At 48.7% G+C, this 15034-nt stretch overlaps 1 protein-coding gene across 1 annotated transcript in view; it reads right to left on the bottom strand.

Annotated features, from left to right (window-relative positions):
* Positions 1-15034, bottom strand: part of PTH1R (parathyroid hormone 1 receptor) — a 94024-nt gene that overhangs the window by 19433 nt on the left and 59557 nt on the right. Inside the window, exons 6-7 of the mRNA XM_031062805.1 lie at positions 5515-5609; positions 2923-3109 (exon numbers count right to left, since the gene is read on the bottom strand). Of these exons, the coding sequence (XP_030918665.1) occupies positions 2923-3109; positions 5515-5609 (282 nt within the window). The remainder of the gene's footprint in view (positions 1-2922; positions 3110-5514; positions 5610-15034) is intronic.

The following is a 15034-nucleotide window of genomic DNA, read 5'->3' as shown; positions in this document are numbered from 1 at the left end:
AATTACAACTCCTTCCTCAGCTCATGGGGAGACCAAGGTGGGATGGAGTCACCCCACCCTGTCACAGATGTCCACATCAGGATCCTCCAGGGCTGTTTGTCTGTCCCCAACAACTGGGAACTGTTGGGAAGGCTCCTGCTGCTTTCAGAGCCGGGTGTTCCAAGGGCAAACGGGATCTGGAGGATTTTCCCTGGAAATTCCAAGGTGTCCCATCTGAGCTGCAAGATGGGGGATTGGGGAAAGACTTCCAGGACACTGTGGAGTTAAATGGGCTCCTAAGCTGAGCTCTTGCTCCACACTGAGCTGAAATACTTTGATTTTTTGGGAGCAAACCCCTGACTGTGGCCCAACATTCCCTTTGGACAAAGCCACCCTTCTTCCCAATTTCTCAGCTCCAGTAGAGACAGGCTGCAAAATATTGGTGCCACTTTGGGATGAATCAGTACAAAGCCAGCTCTTGTCAGTGTGGATGTCCTTGGAGTCTGGGATTTCCCAGGAATTCTGTGGCTGCCACATCCCTCGGTCCATCTTTGTGCTGTCCCTTCCTTTCAGAGGAATACAAAGGACTGACACAAAATACCAGTAATAATACCTTGGAAATAAAAAGAGATTTTTTTTATCTTGGCACAGCTCTTTTGTTAATTTTTTGTCCATCAATATATACATCAATATAGACATATATTTGCATATTGATAAGATATGCAAACATGACACTCATTTTCTTTCATAGACAGAGGGAGTTAAAATCGAATAATTAAAAATCCTCCTAAATTAAGTAATATTTTTTATATTTATAAAAAATCCTCATCTAGGTTTGATAATATTTTCTGTATTTATTTTTTATATTTATTGCCTCACGCAGGGAATGTGAGGCATTAATTGAAAAGTTCCCACTTTGCTTGGAAACAACAGAAATCCATTCATTGTCCCCTTCATTGCTTATTTGCCTTGCAATTCCAAAGAGTGGGAAATGCCATTAAATGCTAATATCCAAAGAATGCCATAGATTATCCTAATTATTCCTTATAATGAGCCCAGCAAGAGGAGAAACACCAAACAATGCAGTGAAACATTTTGTGTTCTTTCCAAAAAAACGAGAGTTTTGGAGCATGTTGAGTGAGACTCTGTAGATTAATGACATGGATGTCCGGGTTGGGAAAGGAACACAATGACAAAGCTCCAGCTGGGACACTCAGATGCGCAGTGGGACGTTCCCAGACCCTCTGATTTTTCACAGGGTGTTGCTGGTCCCTGGTTGTAGCACTGGGAAAGACTTGAGAAGCCAAGCAAATCCACAGGCAGGAAGCTGATCCCAGAATCCCTGAGGCTGGAAAAGACCTCCATGACCATCGAGTCCAAGCTGTGCCTGATCCCCACCAGAGCTCTGAGTGCCACAGCCAGGAATTCCTTGGACACCTCCACGGGTGGTGACTCCAAACCTCCCTGGGCAGTTCCAAGGCCTGAACACCTTTTCCATGGGGAAATTCCTGCCGTGCCCACCCTGAGCCTGCCCTGGCCCAGCCTGAGGCCGTTCCCTCTGCTCCTGTCCCTGTTCCCTGGAGCACAGCCCAACCCCCCCGGCTGTCCCCTCCTGGCAGGAGTTGTGGGAAGTGAGAAGGTGAGAAGGATCCGGGCAGCACGCAGAGCCCAGATCCTTTGGGAATCCCATCTTTTTGGCAGCTTGGGAAGCGGGGTTTGTGTTCCCTGAGGTGGGGAGGTGGGATTTTCCCAAGGGATTTATGACGGAGTTGGGATCATCCCATATCTGGGAGTTTCATGGCATTTTCATCCCAAAGTGGTTCCAACAAACCAACGAACTCCTGGCCCAATTCAGGGATCACTTGGGAATTTTCTCCTGAATGAAATGCCTTCTCAGCTGGGAATTTTGCCAAGGGATTAATGATGGAGTGGGGTTAATCCCATGCCTGGGAGTTTCGCGATATTTTCATCCCAAAGGAACCCAAAGCGCTTTACAAACTCCTGGGTTTCCATGGGAAATCCATAAGAGGACCAATGAATAAGGAGAGCTGAGACCTCTAGGATGTGGGAAATGTGAGGATGGGTTTCATCCCTCCAAGCACACGGACAATGCAGATATTGCCACCAGAGATTTCTATACAGTGAAACCCCCATGGAATTTTGGAGAAGAGTCCAACTGACCTCACTTCCATTTTTATTTTTGGGATGTTGACTCGTCTGCCTGGGTTGACTGCATTGACCCAACCCAACCATAAATGGAGCCTGAGGCTCAGGTTGGACACCAGAAGGAATTTCCCCATGGAAAGGGTGCTCAGGCCTTGGAAGGGGATGCCCCAGGAGGTTTGGAGTTGCCATCCCTGGAGATGTCTGAGGAATTCCTGGAGGTGGCACTCAGTGCTCTGGGCTGGGGACAAGGCTGGGATTGGGGACCCACCAGCAATTCCAAGGTTGGATGACCTTGGAATTCTTTTCTGACTCAATGATTCTGTCTGAGGTCCCTCTCATGGACACCACCTCCTCTTTGCAGATGAGCCCCACCCTTTCCTGCGACACCACATCCTCCCCCATTTTCCCTTCCAAAATGTCTTTTTCTCCAAATGGGAGGGAGAAAAGTCGTGCATTCCCCATCCGTGGAAGTGCTGTGAGCCAGGCTGGATGTGCCTTGTGCTGGGATGGTCAGGAATGCTTCCACAGCCATAAATTCCAGGGGATATCAGGGGAACGTAGGTGGGAATCAAACCATCAACCTTGCCTGCCACGGGAGCAGCTTTTCCTTAGTTCAGGAATTGGGAATCCCGCTGAACCAATGGGCTGAGAATGGGAAAGGACGGGAAGAGGCTGTGAAAGATGAGTAGGGTGGGAAACTCCCCAAAAGAGGGTAAGTGTTGAACAGAGAGGACAAAGACAGGAATCCTGGAAAACCACTGCTCTGGGAATACTCACAAACTGCGATTTATCCGCTGGAGGTGCTTCCGTGATGGATTTCAAGTCCTCCTCGGAGATCCGCTCCATCTCCTCCAGGGCCGACCCGGAGTACAGGACCGCGTCCTTCACGAAGATGCTGACGGCCCTCAGCATGAAGGACACAAACAGGTGCATGTGGATGTAGTTCCTAGTGCAGTGCAAACGTCTGGAAGAGGACAAGAAGGATTGGGAAGTTCAGTCCAGCTGTTGGATGGAGCCGGGGTCACTTCTGGCCCTGCAGAGCCCCAGCTCCTCCCACTGGCACCGCGTCCCCATGGGGAGCAGAGCGAGGGTCACGGCTCCCTGCTCTCCCATGGGGTTGGGAAGTGGATTGATACCTTCTCCAGGGGCTTCGGGGAATCATGGAATGGTTTGGCATGGATGGGACTTCAAGCCCATCCAATTCCACCCCCTGCCATGGGCAGGGACACCTCCCACTGTCCCAGGCTGCTCCAAGCCCTGTCCAGCCTGGCCTTGGACACTTCCGGGGATCCAGGGGCAGCCACAGCTGCTCTGGGCACCCTGTGCCAGGGCCTCCCAACCCTCCCAGCCAGGAATTCCTTCCCAAAATCTTCTCTAACCCTGCCCTGTGGCAGTGAAAAGCCATTCCCACTCTCCAATCCACTCCTGCCCTTGGATTCCAGAGGCTCCACAACCTGGGGCCACTGGAAACCTCGCAGAGCTTCCTGTAAACCATTTAGGAGCAACTCCAGCAGTAACTCGGGTGTGCTGGGCTGTTGTCCCTGTTTTCCTGCTGTAAATGCCATCCTTTGGAGCAGTCTGTGGGCTCCACCCCAGCAGTGGCAGCAGTGACCCCACAAATCCCAGTTGTAAAGCGCTTTAAGGTCCTTTTTGGAGAAAAAGCTTTTTTGGGGATGGTGAGAGGTGAATGGGTCAGAACCAGGAGGAAGAGGTGTATTTTGGAATCAGGAATCAGGATTTGGGGAAGAAGGAACTGACCTCTTGGGGTCCCCTCTGTTCTCTGGAGCTCTGGTGCCCTGCCTGGATTTATGAATGGATTTATATTCCTCTTAAATCCCAATAATCGGCACTAATTAAAGGCTGTTTTTTTATCCCTTTTGCAGGACGTTATGATAACAACACCAGCTGTTCTCTGCGCTTTTATAATCCAAATTACACCAAGTGGAACTGATGAGGTTTATTGAATGAGGATTGGCTTTGTTTCCTGCATTTGAAAGGGAGTCAATGAATCTCTGGATTATCGAGGATAAAATCTGGCTTGATCCCTGCTGCTGCTCTGATCCTTGGGATAAAGATGCTCCAGCACTGCTGCCCAGGTGGTCTGGGCTGGAAATGAAGTGCGATAAAGATATGGATAAAGAAAAAGCAGGAATTCTCTTGCACATGTGGGCATGGAATATTTTAACAACCTTGCCAGCGTGCAGTGGGAAATGAAGCGGAGGGAAAAGGTTGGGAGAACAGGAGTGTGGTGGAGGAATGGGATCTGCAGTGCCCTTTGGATTTGGTCTGTCACGGATTTGGGATTTGCTGTCCAAGCAAACCCCCCGACACCTTTTGCTGTCTGCTGAGAGCTCTGAGCACTTTCAGAGCCCAAAGCCACACATTTCATTCCCAGTGTTCCGTGTCCGGGGCTTGGCTCAAGCCTCCCAAATCCCTCTGCAGACACCACGTGGCTGTTCTGGCCCCCACCAGCTCTTGTCCAGGTCCTGCTGGTTTTTTAGGAGAAGACACGAGCATACATTGAAGGGAAGCAAATCTGGGACTCGGGGTTTGGGGTCACCCTGCTCTATGGGGTCACCAGATAGAACATTCCCAAAGGACAAATCCCTGGATGTGAGTGACACCTTTAATCCCTCCCGTCCCATGCTGTCTGTGCCAGCAAGAATCTCAGAATGGTTTGGCCTGGAAGGGACCTTAAATATCATCCCATTCCAACCCTGGCACCTTCCACGATCCCAGGCTGCTCCAAGCCCTGTCCAGCCTGGCCTTGGACACTTCCAGGGATGGAAGCTGCAGCAGTGGATTGAGGAATGGATAATGAGGGTTCAAAGTGGCATTTAGGGGTCTAAATCCCTTCAAAGGGCTGTTGGGAAGGGAGGGGACACAATGGAGTCAGGAGGGTCAGTTTTGGATCCCTGGGAAGAGCAGCAGTGTGGGGAGACTGGAGGAATTGGCCTGGGAGTTTTCCATCCCTTTCAACTGGTTTATCCTTCATGAAAATTCAGACTTAGGGATTTCCCTCAGGGAATCTTATTTCTCTGCAAATCAGCCATCTGAAGCTAAGCCAGTCACCTGCAGGGACAACAGGGACAGAAAATCCTGGACAATATTCCAAAGGATTCCTGGAGATGCTCCTCTTCCCATTTGCTACAAAGAGGGGCTGGAAAACTCCACCTGAGGGAAGCGGAAGGAGTTCCAACATCCCACCCACCATCCCGCAGGAAGTTTGCTCTGGGATACCCTAAAACAGCCCAAATCACAGATGCCACCACCTCTGGTGGCTTCCTGAACTGTTCCACCCCAGTTTTATCCTTCCGGAAAAAGCCGCGGCTTCTCCGGTGTTGCTTAGGTAAAAACAGAGCCGCCTACCTGAAGTATCCCAGGATAAGGACAGCAACTGTGAGGGATCCCAGGGAGATGGAGTATCCAACAGTATAAATCAAATAGAGGCGATCAAAGACCTCCTGCAGCAGAAACGATGGAGAAAACAGCGTCACATGGGGAACGCGGCCCTCCTGCACCACACAACCCTGGCAGCACGCAGAGCCCAGATCCTTCGGGAATCCCGTCTTTTTTGGCAGCTTGGGAAGCGGGGTTTGTGTTCCCTGAGGTGGGGAGGTGGGATTTTCACAAGGGATTCATGATGGAGTGGGGTTAATCCCATACCTGGGAGTTTCGCGGGCATTTTCATCGCAAAGGAACCCAGAGTGGTTCCAACAAACCAATGAACTCCTGGCCCAATTCAGGGATCATTTGGGAATTTTCTCCTGGACAAAATGCCTGCTGAGCTGGGAATTTTGCAAGGGATTAACAATGGAGTGGGGGTCATCCCATACCTGGGAGTTTTGTGCCGTTTTCATCCCAAAGGAACCCAAGGTGCTTTACAAATTCCTGGCCCAATTCAGGGATCACTTGGGAATTTTCACCTGGACAAAATGCCTGCTGAGCTGGGAATTTGGCAAGGGATTAATGATGGAGTGGGGTTAATCCAATGCCTGGGAATTTCGCAGAGTTTTCATCCCAAAGGAACCCAAAGCGCTTTACAAACTCCTGGCCCTGTCCAGGGATCACTTGGGAATTTTCACCTGGACAAAATGCCTGCTGAGCTGGGAATTGTGCTGGAATTTCACAATTTAGCTGTTGCTGGATGACTGATGTCCAGCCTGGGGGAGCGTAACCCACACCAGAAAACAGGGGAAGGAAATACTTTGGCTATGGGATATGAGGAAAAAAATCACCTGCGTTTATTTTTCCCTTTTTTAAATCCCAAGCAGCCTCTGCCTGTGGTTATCCAATCCAGACACAACCCGAGCTTTCCAAAAGCCCATTGGAAAAGGCTCTGTCACAGAAGAGTTCTTAATAATTAATAGTTTAGGAAGTTTTAGGTTGTTATTTTCTAAAGCTGGCCTTGAAACCCTGAGGTTTCCATTAAATATCGGGATATTTGCCTTGATCCTGCAGCTGAACTCAGGGATCCCTAGAAAGGGTTAAAATGCCTGCTCCCATCCCAGCCTGCCCTGCCTTTCCCAGCCTGATTTTAGCAAAAAATCCCAAAAAAACCCAACCAATTCAGCATCTTTCTCCTCATTCCCTCCTCTCCCTCGCCTGCCCACGGGGCTGCAGTAACGTCAGGAATGCTGGGCTCTGAATGACAGCTCTGATTGGGATTTGAGGCTTGGAACGCTGTCCTGGAATGCCAAACCTCAGCCCTATTACATCAGAATCCGCAGATTTGGGAATGTTTCTCTGCGGTTTGCGCTGGAGGAGCGAAGCCCTTGCCAATATTAATTTACTGAGTGTGTCTGTGCGTATTTATGGGATATTTTTATAGATTTTTATAGATCTGTCTGTGCAGGCAGCAGGCCCTGAAAAGCCAAGAAGAAGAGATTTCAAAGCTTTTAGGGAAAAATACCCTGGTGTGATTTTCCTGCTGCCAAGCTGGAATCCTCTTGGAGCTGGAAAACGTTTCCCTCCATAGTAAAAAATGAAATAGAAAAAAAAAAATTAATAGTAATAATAATCTCACTCCAAGGTTGGAATTTTCAGTAAAACAAAAATCGTGAGGCCTTAACAAAACATCCCTGAGCCCCATTCAGAAATTTCACTTGGAAGATCCACGTTCCTATGGGCGGGAATGTCCTTGGGAAGAGCCTCTGGATTGGCAGGAGGTTTTGGGAAGTGGGGTGCTCTGATTGACCACAGGGCCTCTCTTCGAAAGGAGGTTGAGCACCAAGAGCCAAGACACAGAAAGCCTCTCCTGGAGCTCTCCTTGGAGGAGGTTCCCCAAATCCCACCTGGAGTCACTCTGGAAAGCCTCCGGGAAATGTGCTTTCTCAGAGGTGGTGCTCAGATCCTTGGGGAAACCCCTTGGAGCAAAAAATTGAGATTCTCTACTTCCACTTCTCCCTCACTTGGAGTTCCCAGGAGCTTTTCCTCCCTGGATTTACCCACGAGGGGACAAAATCTCCAAAGGAGTTCCATGTATCCTGAGGGAGATCCCAGCTCCATGAAAACCACAGCGGACAACCAGGAAAGATCCTCCAGGCAGGAAAATATTGAATGATCTGCCAGCTGCAACGATGATCTCCATGGTCTGAGGGGTGTCCTTAGGGAGCTGAGATGGATGGGAAGTTAAATAATTCCCAGAAAACCACAAAGGCCACGATGGCCAAGCCATGGACACAACCTGGAGATCCAGCACTCCAGGAAGTTCCCTGGAAGTCTCCTGGAAATCCACCCTGAGGAGACACTGACCATCCCTGGTCATCCCTTGTTGGAAGAGGCCAAACCTGTCGTTGCCACGAGATCCTGGTCTATAAAGTGTGATGATTAAACCAATGTGATTCAATTGAATTATAATTTAATCAGAATATTCGGGGCTTTGAGCAACCTGGGCTGGTGGAGGTGTCCCTGCCCATGACACAGAGTTGGAACTGGCTGGACTTTAAGGTCCCTTCCAACCCCAATCGATTCAGGATTCCAGGATTCCATGAATTCCATGAATTAGATTCCTGCAGGAACCCTCCCCTCTTTCAACTCTTGCCATGTGTGCAAAAGGAAAAGGAAACCCAGACGGAGCAGGAATTTTCTGGTGGCAAATCCTATCCTGAGTTTCACGGAGCTGTGCCCTGCATCCAAATTTTTCCTTTCATCCTTTTTATTCCCCTTTAGTGAGACACCAGCAGCACTCGGGCTGTGAAGCTGGGAGGGATCCACAGCAGCACAGGGAAGCATAAGTAAGGATTTCCCAGATGGAATTTCTGCAAAGTTTCTCCGAGCTGCAGATTCAGATGTCGTTAAGGACACATTTGGAATCAGGGGTTTGCTGCTTGGAGTGATAAACAAAGCCAGAAAATCTCTGTCCTTGATTTTCTTGTATTTTTTTTTTTAACAGGAAAATGGGACTGGATAAAAAGGTAAATGGGATATTAACAAAATGGGATATTAACAAAATGGGATATTCACAAAATGGGATATTCACAGAAGGCACTGATTTCCAAAGCCTCAGGGAAAACTTTGAGTGTTGATGACCCCGCTCCTGCAGGACTCTGTTCCCCTCATCCACAGAGATTCCAGGCTCTTAAATCCTCCCAGGCTGGGATCAGCTCTCACAAAAGACCCCCAGTTTAGCCCCCGACACTCCCATTTACTCTCAGACACCCCAATTTAGACACGCATGTCCATAAAAATCATCCTTTCCAACACAAACCATTCCAGGATTCTCGGATTCTATTTCCAGACCAAATCCATAGGCATGGAATGAGGATGGCACCTCGGGGTTAATTGAAATTATGAACAAAACATCTCCCAGATAATTTTTTTAATTCCTCCACAGACTTTAAAACCTCTGCCCGTGTCCTGCTGCAAACGCCTGACACTTTGCTGACATTCCTTTGTGGAAACTGGGGATGAAACAATCCAAACCCGTTCCTGTGCCGTCACTTTGAGGCTCCACAAAGTTGTTTGCTTTTCCCAGGACCCCAGAGAGCTCCAGGACTGCTGCTTGGAACAATGGGGTTTAGATAAAGCAGCCCTGCAACACGCTGGGCCCTTCCCATTGTGTTTGGAAGGGGACGGGTTCTCCAGGCCCCTCCGAGTTCCCGGGAAGCCGTCAAACCCTCACGCTACAGACAAGCCGGAGCAGATGAAGACAGGATTGGGGCTGGATCTGAGCATGGCCCGTCCTGCTGGTGGTGGTGGTTCCCAAGCTGAGCCAACCTCCCAAGTTGCTGGCTCCGACTCCCCTTTCCCGGGATTTAGGGAGGTGGAGATCCCATTCACCCTTCAGCTCACCCTTGGAAAGAGCGTGGGTTGGACCTGCTTTAAAACCAGCTGTGTCTGGCATCCCTGATCTTTTGGGGGAGATGGGAGTGGGGGAAATTCCTGGGTTTTGACCCAAACATGCCATTGCTGCTGCCACTGTTGGAAAAAGTGACCTGAAAAATGATCCTGCTGCTATTGGCTGGATGTGTGGAAGGTAAGGGATTCACAGTCTGTGGTTGTGTGGAATCTGGGGAGAAATGGGCTAAAAACCTGCCTGAGGTTCATTGCTCATAATTTCTGCTGCATTTTATCCAAAGATTCAGGAGCTCCAGGAATACAGGTCACCCTCCCTCCTGGTTTTAAGGGAATTCAGGGAACAAAGGAGAAGGGCCTGGCCAGAGGTCCTTTTAAATCTGCTCCCCATCTCCTTCATGGCCTGGAAGGGGTGCTTAGGGAAGAAGTGTGGGAACAGAACAAATCCACAATAATGATGAGCAGCTGAAGCAAATCCAGAGGAGGTCACAGAGCCCCTCTGCTCTGGAGCCAGGCTGGGAGAGCTGGGAATGTTCTCCTGGAGTGGAGAAGCTCCAGGGAGAGCTCAGAGCCCCTGGCAGGGCCTGGAGGGGCTCCAGGAGAGCTGGAGAGGGACAGGGGACAAGGCATGGAGGGACAGGATGAGGGTTCAAATTGAAAGAGAATCGATTCAGATGGGATATTGGGAAGGAATTCCTGGCTGGGAGGGTGGTGAGGCATGGGAATGGAATTCCCAGAGCGGCTGTGGCTGCCCCTGGATCCCTGGCAGTGCCCAAGGCCAGGCTGGACGGGGCTTGGAGCAGCCTGGGACAGTGGGAGATGACCCTGCCATGAGGGACAAGACCACCCAGTGCCACCCCTGCCATGGCAGGGACACCTCCCACTGTCCCAGGCTGCTCCAAGCCTTGTCCAGCGTGGCCTTGGACACTGCCAGCTGATTGTTCACTTCCTCTTTAATGTTATCTGGAAGGAATTTGAGGAAACACTTCCCTGCATTGCTTCATCCCACCTGGCTAAAGGAGGAGTCAGCCCCCAGGGCTGTCAGTTCCCATCCTGCAGTGGTAATTTTCCCTGAGGAAGCAGCGCAGGAGCTGCAGCTCCCCGGGCAGTTACGAGCTGTTAATTCTGCAGGCTCTGATGGCTTTAACACACTTTGCTCTTTGCAGAGAGCGGTTTCCGAGCTGCTCTGTGTGGAATAATCCCCATTTATTCGGGGCAGGACACCAGCTTGCTCTGGGGCCCTCTGTTTGCTGCTTTGGCCAATCTTAAAATTATCCCAGCATGGCTAAAATGGGAAAACTCCCCACCTAAACAAACATCCCTGGCTGGAGATGTGTGCACGCACGTGGTGTTTATTTAGGTGTGGATATTTCCAGCTATCTATAGGTTCAGGCCTATTTCCAGAGATAGCCAGCAAATCCATATATTTATAGCCACAAACAGTTGGTTTTCTTTTTTTTTTCTTTTTTTTTCTAAAAGCCCAGTTTCTTAAAATTCCCTCTGGTTGCATCTGCTCGGAGTCAGCCACGATCTCCTGGCAAAACCTTGGGTAAATGCAGCTGTTGGTGGTGACGCAAAGATGCTGCTCCCCAGGGAGGGAAATAATAATAGAAAACCATCTCTCACTCAAGACAACGGCTCAATGTGGCCAAATTCCCCTGTTCTGACATCTCTGGACATATTTACTCCATGAAAAAGAGATATCAAAGGAAGGTTTATTAATCCCAGGGCTGCAGTGCCACATTGAAGTGTGACAAGAGGCCTTGTGTGATCTCCATGACTAAAGGCATCAGCACACTGAGGGAAAAAGAACATTTTTCTCCTTTTATTTCCAGAGTGGTTTTCATAGCCCAAGGCCCAAGAGACCTGCAGAGGATGCACCGATAGTGCTTCATTTGTCCCCAGGATTCAGCCACCTCTGTGATAAAATCAGGGAATTCCATGACAAGGCACAGAATCACTGAGGGCAGGGCCGAGGAAAAGACCTCTTGCAAATACAAGGCTAATAATAATAATAATAATAATAATAATAATAATAATAATAATAATAATAATAAAGAGATGTTGTTGAAAATCTGCTCCATGAAAAAGAGATATCAAAGGAAGGTTTATTAATCCCAGGGCTGCAGTGCCACATTGAAGTGTGACAAGAGGCCTTGTGTGCTCTCTGTGACTAAAGGCATCAGCACACTGAGGGGAAAATAACATTTTTTCCCCTCTCTTTTATTTCCAGAGTGGTTTTCATAGCCCAAGGCCCAAGAGACCTGCAGAGGATGTCACAATAATTCACAATAATTGGATTGTCACAATAATTCAGCCACCTCTGTGATAAACTCAGGGAACTCTGTGACAAGGCACAGAATCGCTGAGGTGAGGAAGAAACCTCTTGCAAATAAAAAGTTAATAATTAGAATAAGAATAAAAATTGATAAATAGATGCCATTAAAAAGCATTTGTTGATGAAGACACGATTTCAAAGCTGGCAGAAACATCAATTTTTTCCGTGTTCTTTGCCCTAGGTGAGCACCACTTCAAGTAAGACCAGCCTGGTCATTTAATCTGAACAGTGATGATGGTTTAATTTGTCTTAATAATAAATATTATTCCATTCACCTTTGTAGCTATGATGGAAAATTCTTGGCAAAAGAGGCCTCAGCTTTGGCAACAGGATAATGAGGACTGAGATTTTGGGATGGGTTAATAAAACAGCTCCTTGAGGGAGAGCTCATGAGGAGCAGTAATTTTCCAAGAGGTTGAGAACAAAAATGAGGTGACACCTCCTGTAAATGTCTCTGCTGGGAAGCACAGCCCCAGTCCCTTGAGCTGTGACTCCCCTGTTGTTGGACCCCTGGCTGCTGAGAATTTCAGATTTCTGCGCTGCCAGGCACTGACCCCCCAGAGAACACTGCATTGACCTGAGGCCGTGGAGAAGCTTCCAAAATGGAATGAGAGAACTGGGATTGTGGGTGTGGAGTTTGGATAGAAGTGTGTGAGATCACAGGGTGGGAAACTCAGGGTTTAAGGGTTTAGAATAAAGTAATGGATATAAAGCAAGGTGGAGGTTTTGGGGTGGGGGCTGGTCCTTCTTCTTCACCTTCTTCACCTTCTTCTTCACTTTCATCTTCTTTCTTTTTCTTTTTTTTTTTTCTTCTCCTCCTCCTCCTCCTCCTCCTCCTCCTCTCCTTCTCCTCCATGGGTTTGGGTGGTTTTGTGTAATTGGATAAAAAGTCCCCACTGCAGCCACGGGTGGTTGGTTATTGGGTTAAAAGTGAAAATAATTTCGGTGTCATTTCTTAATTGGACAGTTGATCCTTCAAAGACCTTGTAGAGAGAGAGATGGGGCTCCATGTTTAGTTTGTGACAGTGAAGTGCTGCAGAGCTCAGGGTTTGTGAGACTGTGACACAGATAAGAACTGATAAACATCTGAGTCCCAACAAGAAATACTGTCTCGTACATTTAACCCCAACCCTGGCAAAAAGAAGCAAAGACTCCACACCCTGTGACCACTCAGGGGACGCAGACAGAGTCAGGCACATCAAACCCACCACAGGAGATTTTGCTTTCAGCCTTTTAAATCACCCTGGAGGTGGAAAGTCTCCACTTCTTCATTGTGGTGGGAAAAAAAAAAAAAGAATGGGCAGCTCTGTTGTTGTTTGTGCCCTTCCTTTAGCAAGTCACCCTGACAAATCCTGCCAGTGGGAGGTTAAAAAGGAAAGATGTCGTTTCCCTGGGGGAAATCTTGGAAATCAGCCAGACAATTCCCACCCCAGGGTGCGGCTTAGGGTAGCAGGATGGGGGAGATGATTTCAGAGAAGTCAAAAGTTTGTGCATTGATCAAAGTGCTCCATGACCCCAACACCTGCTCCAGGACCTTCCCAGAAAACTCTGGGACTTAAAGAGTTCTTTCCACTAAGAACTGGGAAAATCCCACCAAACTGGTTCTGGAAGGGAATGCCATCCAGGCCTTTGCTGGAGTGGCTGGAGCAGCACACAGTGCACACAACCTTCTACTCCTCGTCCACATGTGAGAAAACACTCAGCAGCTCAAAGAACTCATTTCCTCCTTTCCCTCATTTCCTTATTTTCCTCAATCATTGCATTCATGAGTTGCTTCACTCTTAAGGAGAAAAAAGCAACAACAACAACAAAAAGCAGCAACAACAGAAAACCAAAACCAACCAACCAACCAAAAAAAAAACCCAACAAAAAAAAAATACAACAACAACAAAAAACCCAAATAAAAACAACCCCAAGTCCAAAAAGCCCTATTCTGTGGTTAAATTTAAAATTAAGAACATTGTCCCAAAGGGCCCCTGGATGATCCTCAAGGAAGCTGTGGTTAGATCCTTATCTCCAGCTGTCTGGGATAATCCTCCCTGCAGCTGATCAGCTCCTGATGCCATGCCCCGTGTCCAAGGGGACTCTTCCAAGAGCCACTGGAGAAACAGAGGGTTTGGGTAAATTCTTTGGGAATTACAGGTGCATGTGGGTGGGAATGTCATTCTCTGTGGGACAAGGAGGTCACATCCTCCCAAGGGACACCAGCGACAGCTTTGCTGCCACCTTAGCATGGAATTCCTTCCAGACTTCCAGCACTACAGAGCCCCAGGCTGGCTCATGGGGAGGTAGGAAATTTCTGGCAACTGCTATTTTATCATTATCTGAATTTTTGTAAATTTATGGCTCATGAATTTATTAATTTTTTTTTCCCTGGAGCACACTAGACCCTCTCTATTTTTTAAACCCTTTTCCAACTTTGAACCGTGTCGCTGTTTCCAAATTGTGACTACATCAGAATTAATTCAAGATAATGGAATACCAGTTAGGTTTGGGTGGGGAGGGACCTTAAGGATCATCCCATTCCACTCCCTGCCATGTGCAGGGACACCTCCCGCTGTCCCAGGCTGCTCCAGCCTGGCCTTGGGCACTTCCAGGGATCCAGGGGCAGCCACAGCTGCTCTGGGCACCCTGTGCCAGGGCCTCTCCATCCCCTCAGCCAGGAATTCCTTCCCAATGTCCCATCTAAATCTACTTCCTTCAGTTTAAAGCCATTCCCTGTGTCCTGTCCCTCCATGCCTTATCACCAGTCCCTCTCCAGCTCTCCTGGAGCCCCTCCAGGCCCTGGAGAGGCTCTGAGCTCTCCCTGGATCCTTCTCCTCTCCAGGCTGGACGCTCCCAGCTTGGCTGACCAGTTGCTCTGGGTTTGACTCCACGTGTGTTTGGACATCCCCTCCCAGAGACAGCCACAAAAACATTGGAATTTTTGATAACAACCTGGCAGCAAAATGATTTCCTGCTGCGGCAGAGGGAGTCTCAATGCCATGGAACAACCTCCAACCACTTCTGAGCGTCCCTGAGACCGCTCCAATTTTCCCCAAGATCCCTTCAGGAATGGGATCATGGCAGCTGCAGGAAACTTTTCTGCCTTTGAGGACAATTTTCCAATCAAATCATTGCCCATCAAAGCACGATGTGGCTTTGGCAAGCTCAGGACGGGTTTCCAAGAGGAGGAAGATGAGCTGGAGCTCATCCGGGGTTTTAAATGAGACAGAGGTCCGTGGGTTAGCCCGGCGTGAGGCCAGGAATTCCTGC

The sequence above is a fragment of the Geospiza fortis genome, unplaced genomic scaffold, assembly GCF_000277835.1.
Source record: "Geospiza fortis unplaced genomic scaffold, GeoFor_1.0 scaffold178, whole genome shotgun sequence".
In the NCBI taxonomy this organism is placed as follows: Eukaryota; Metazoa; Chordata; class Aves; order Passeriformes; family Thraupidae; genus Geospiza; species Geospiza fortis.
Note: the sequence above shows the minus strand (reverse complement) of the source record. Positions and strands in the feature narration are given on the sequence as shown.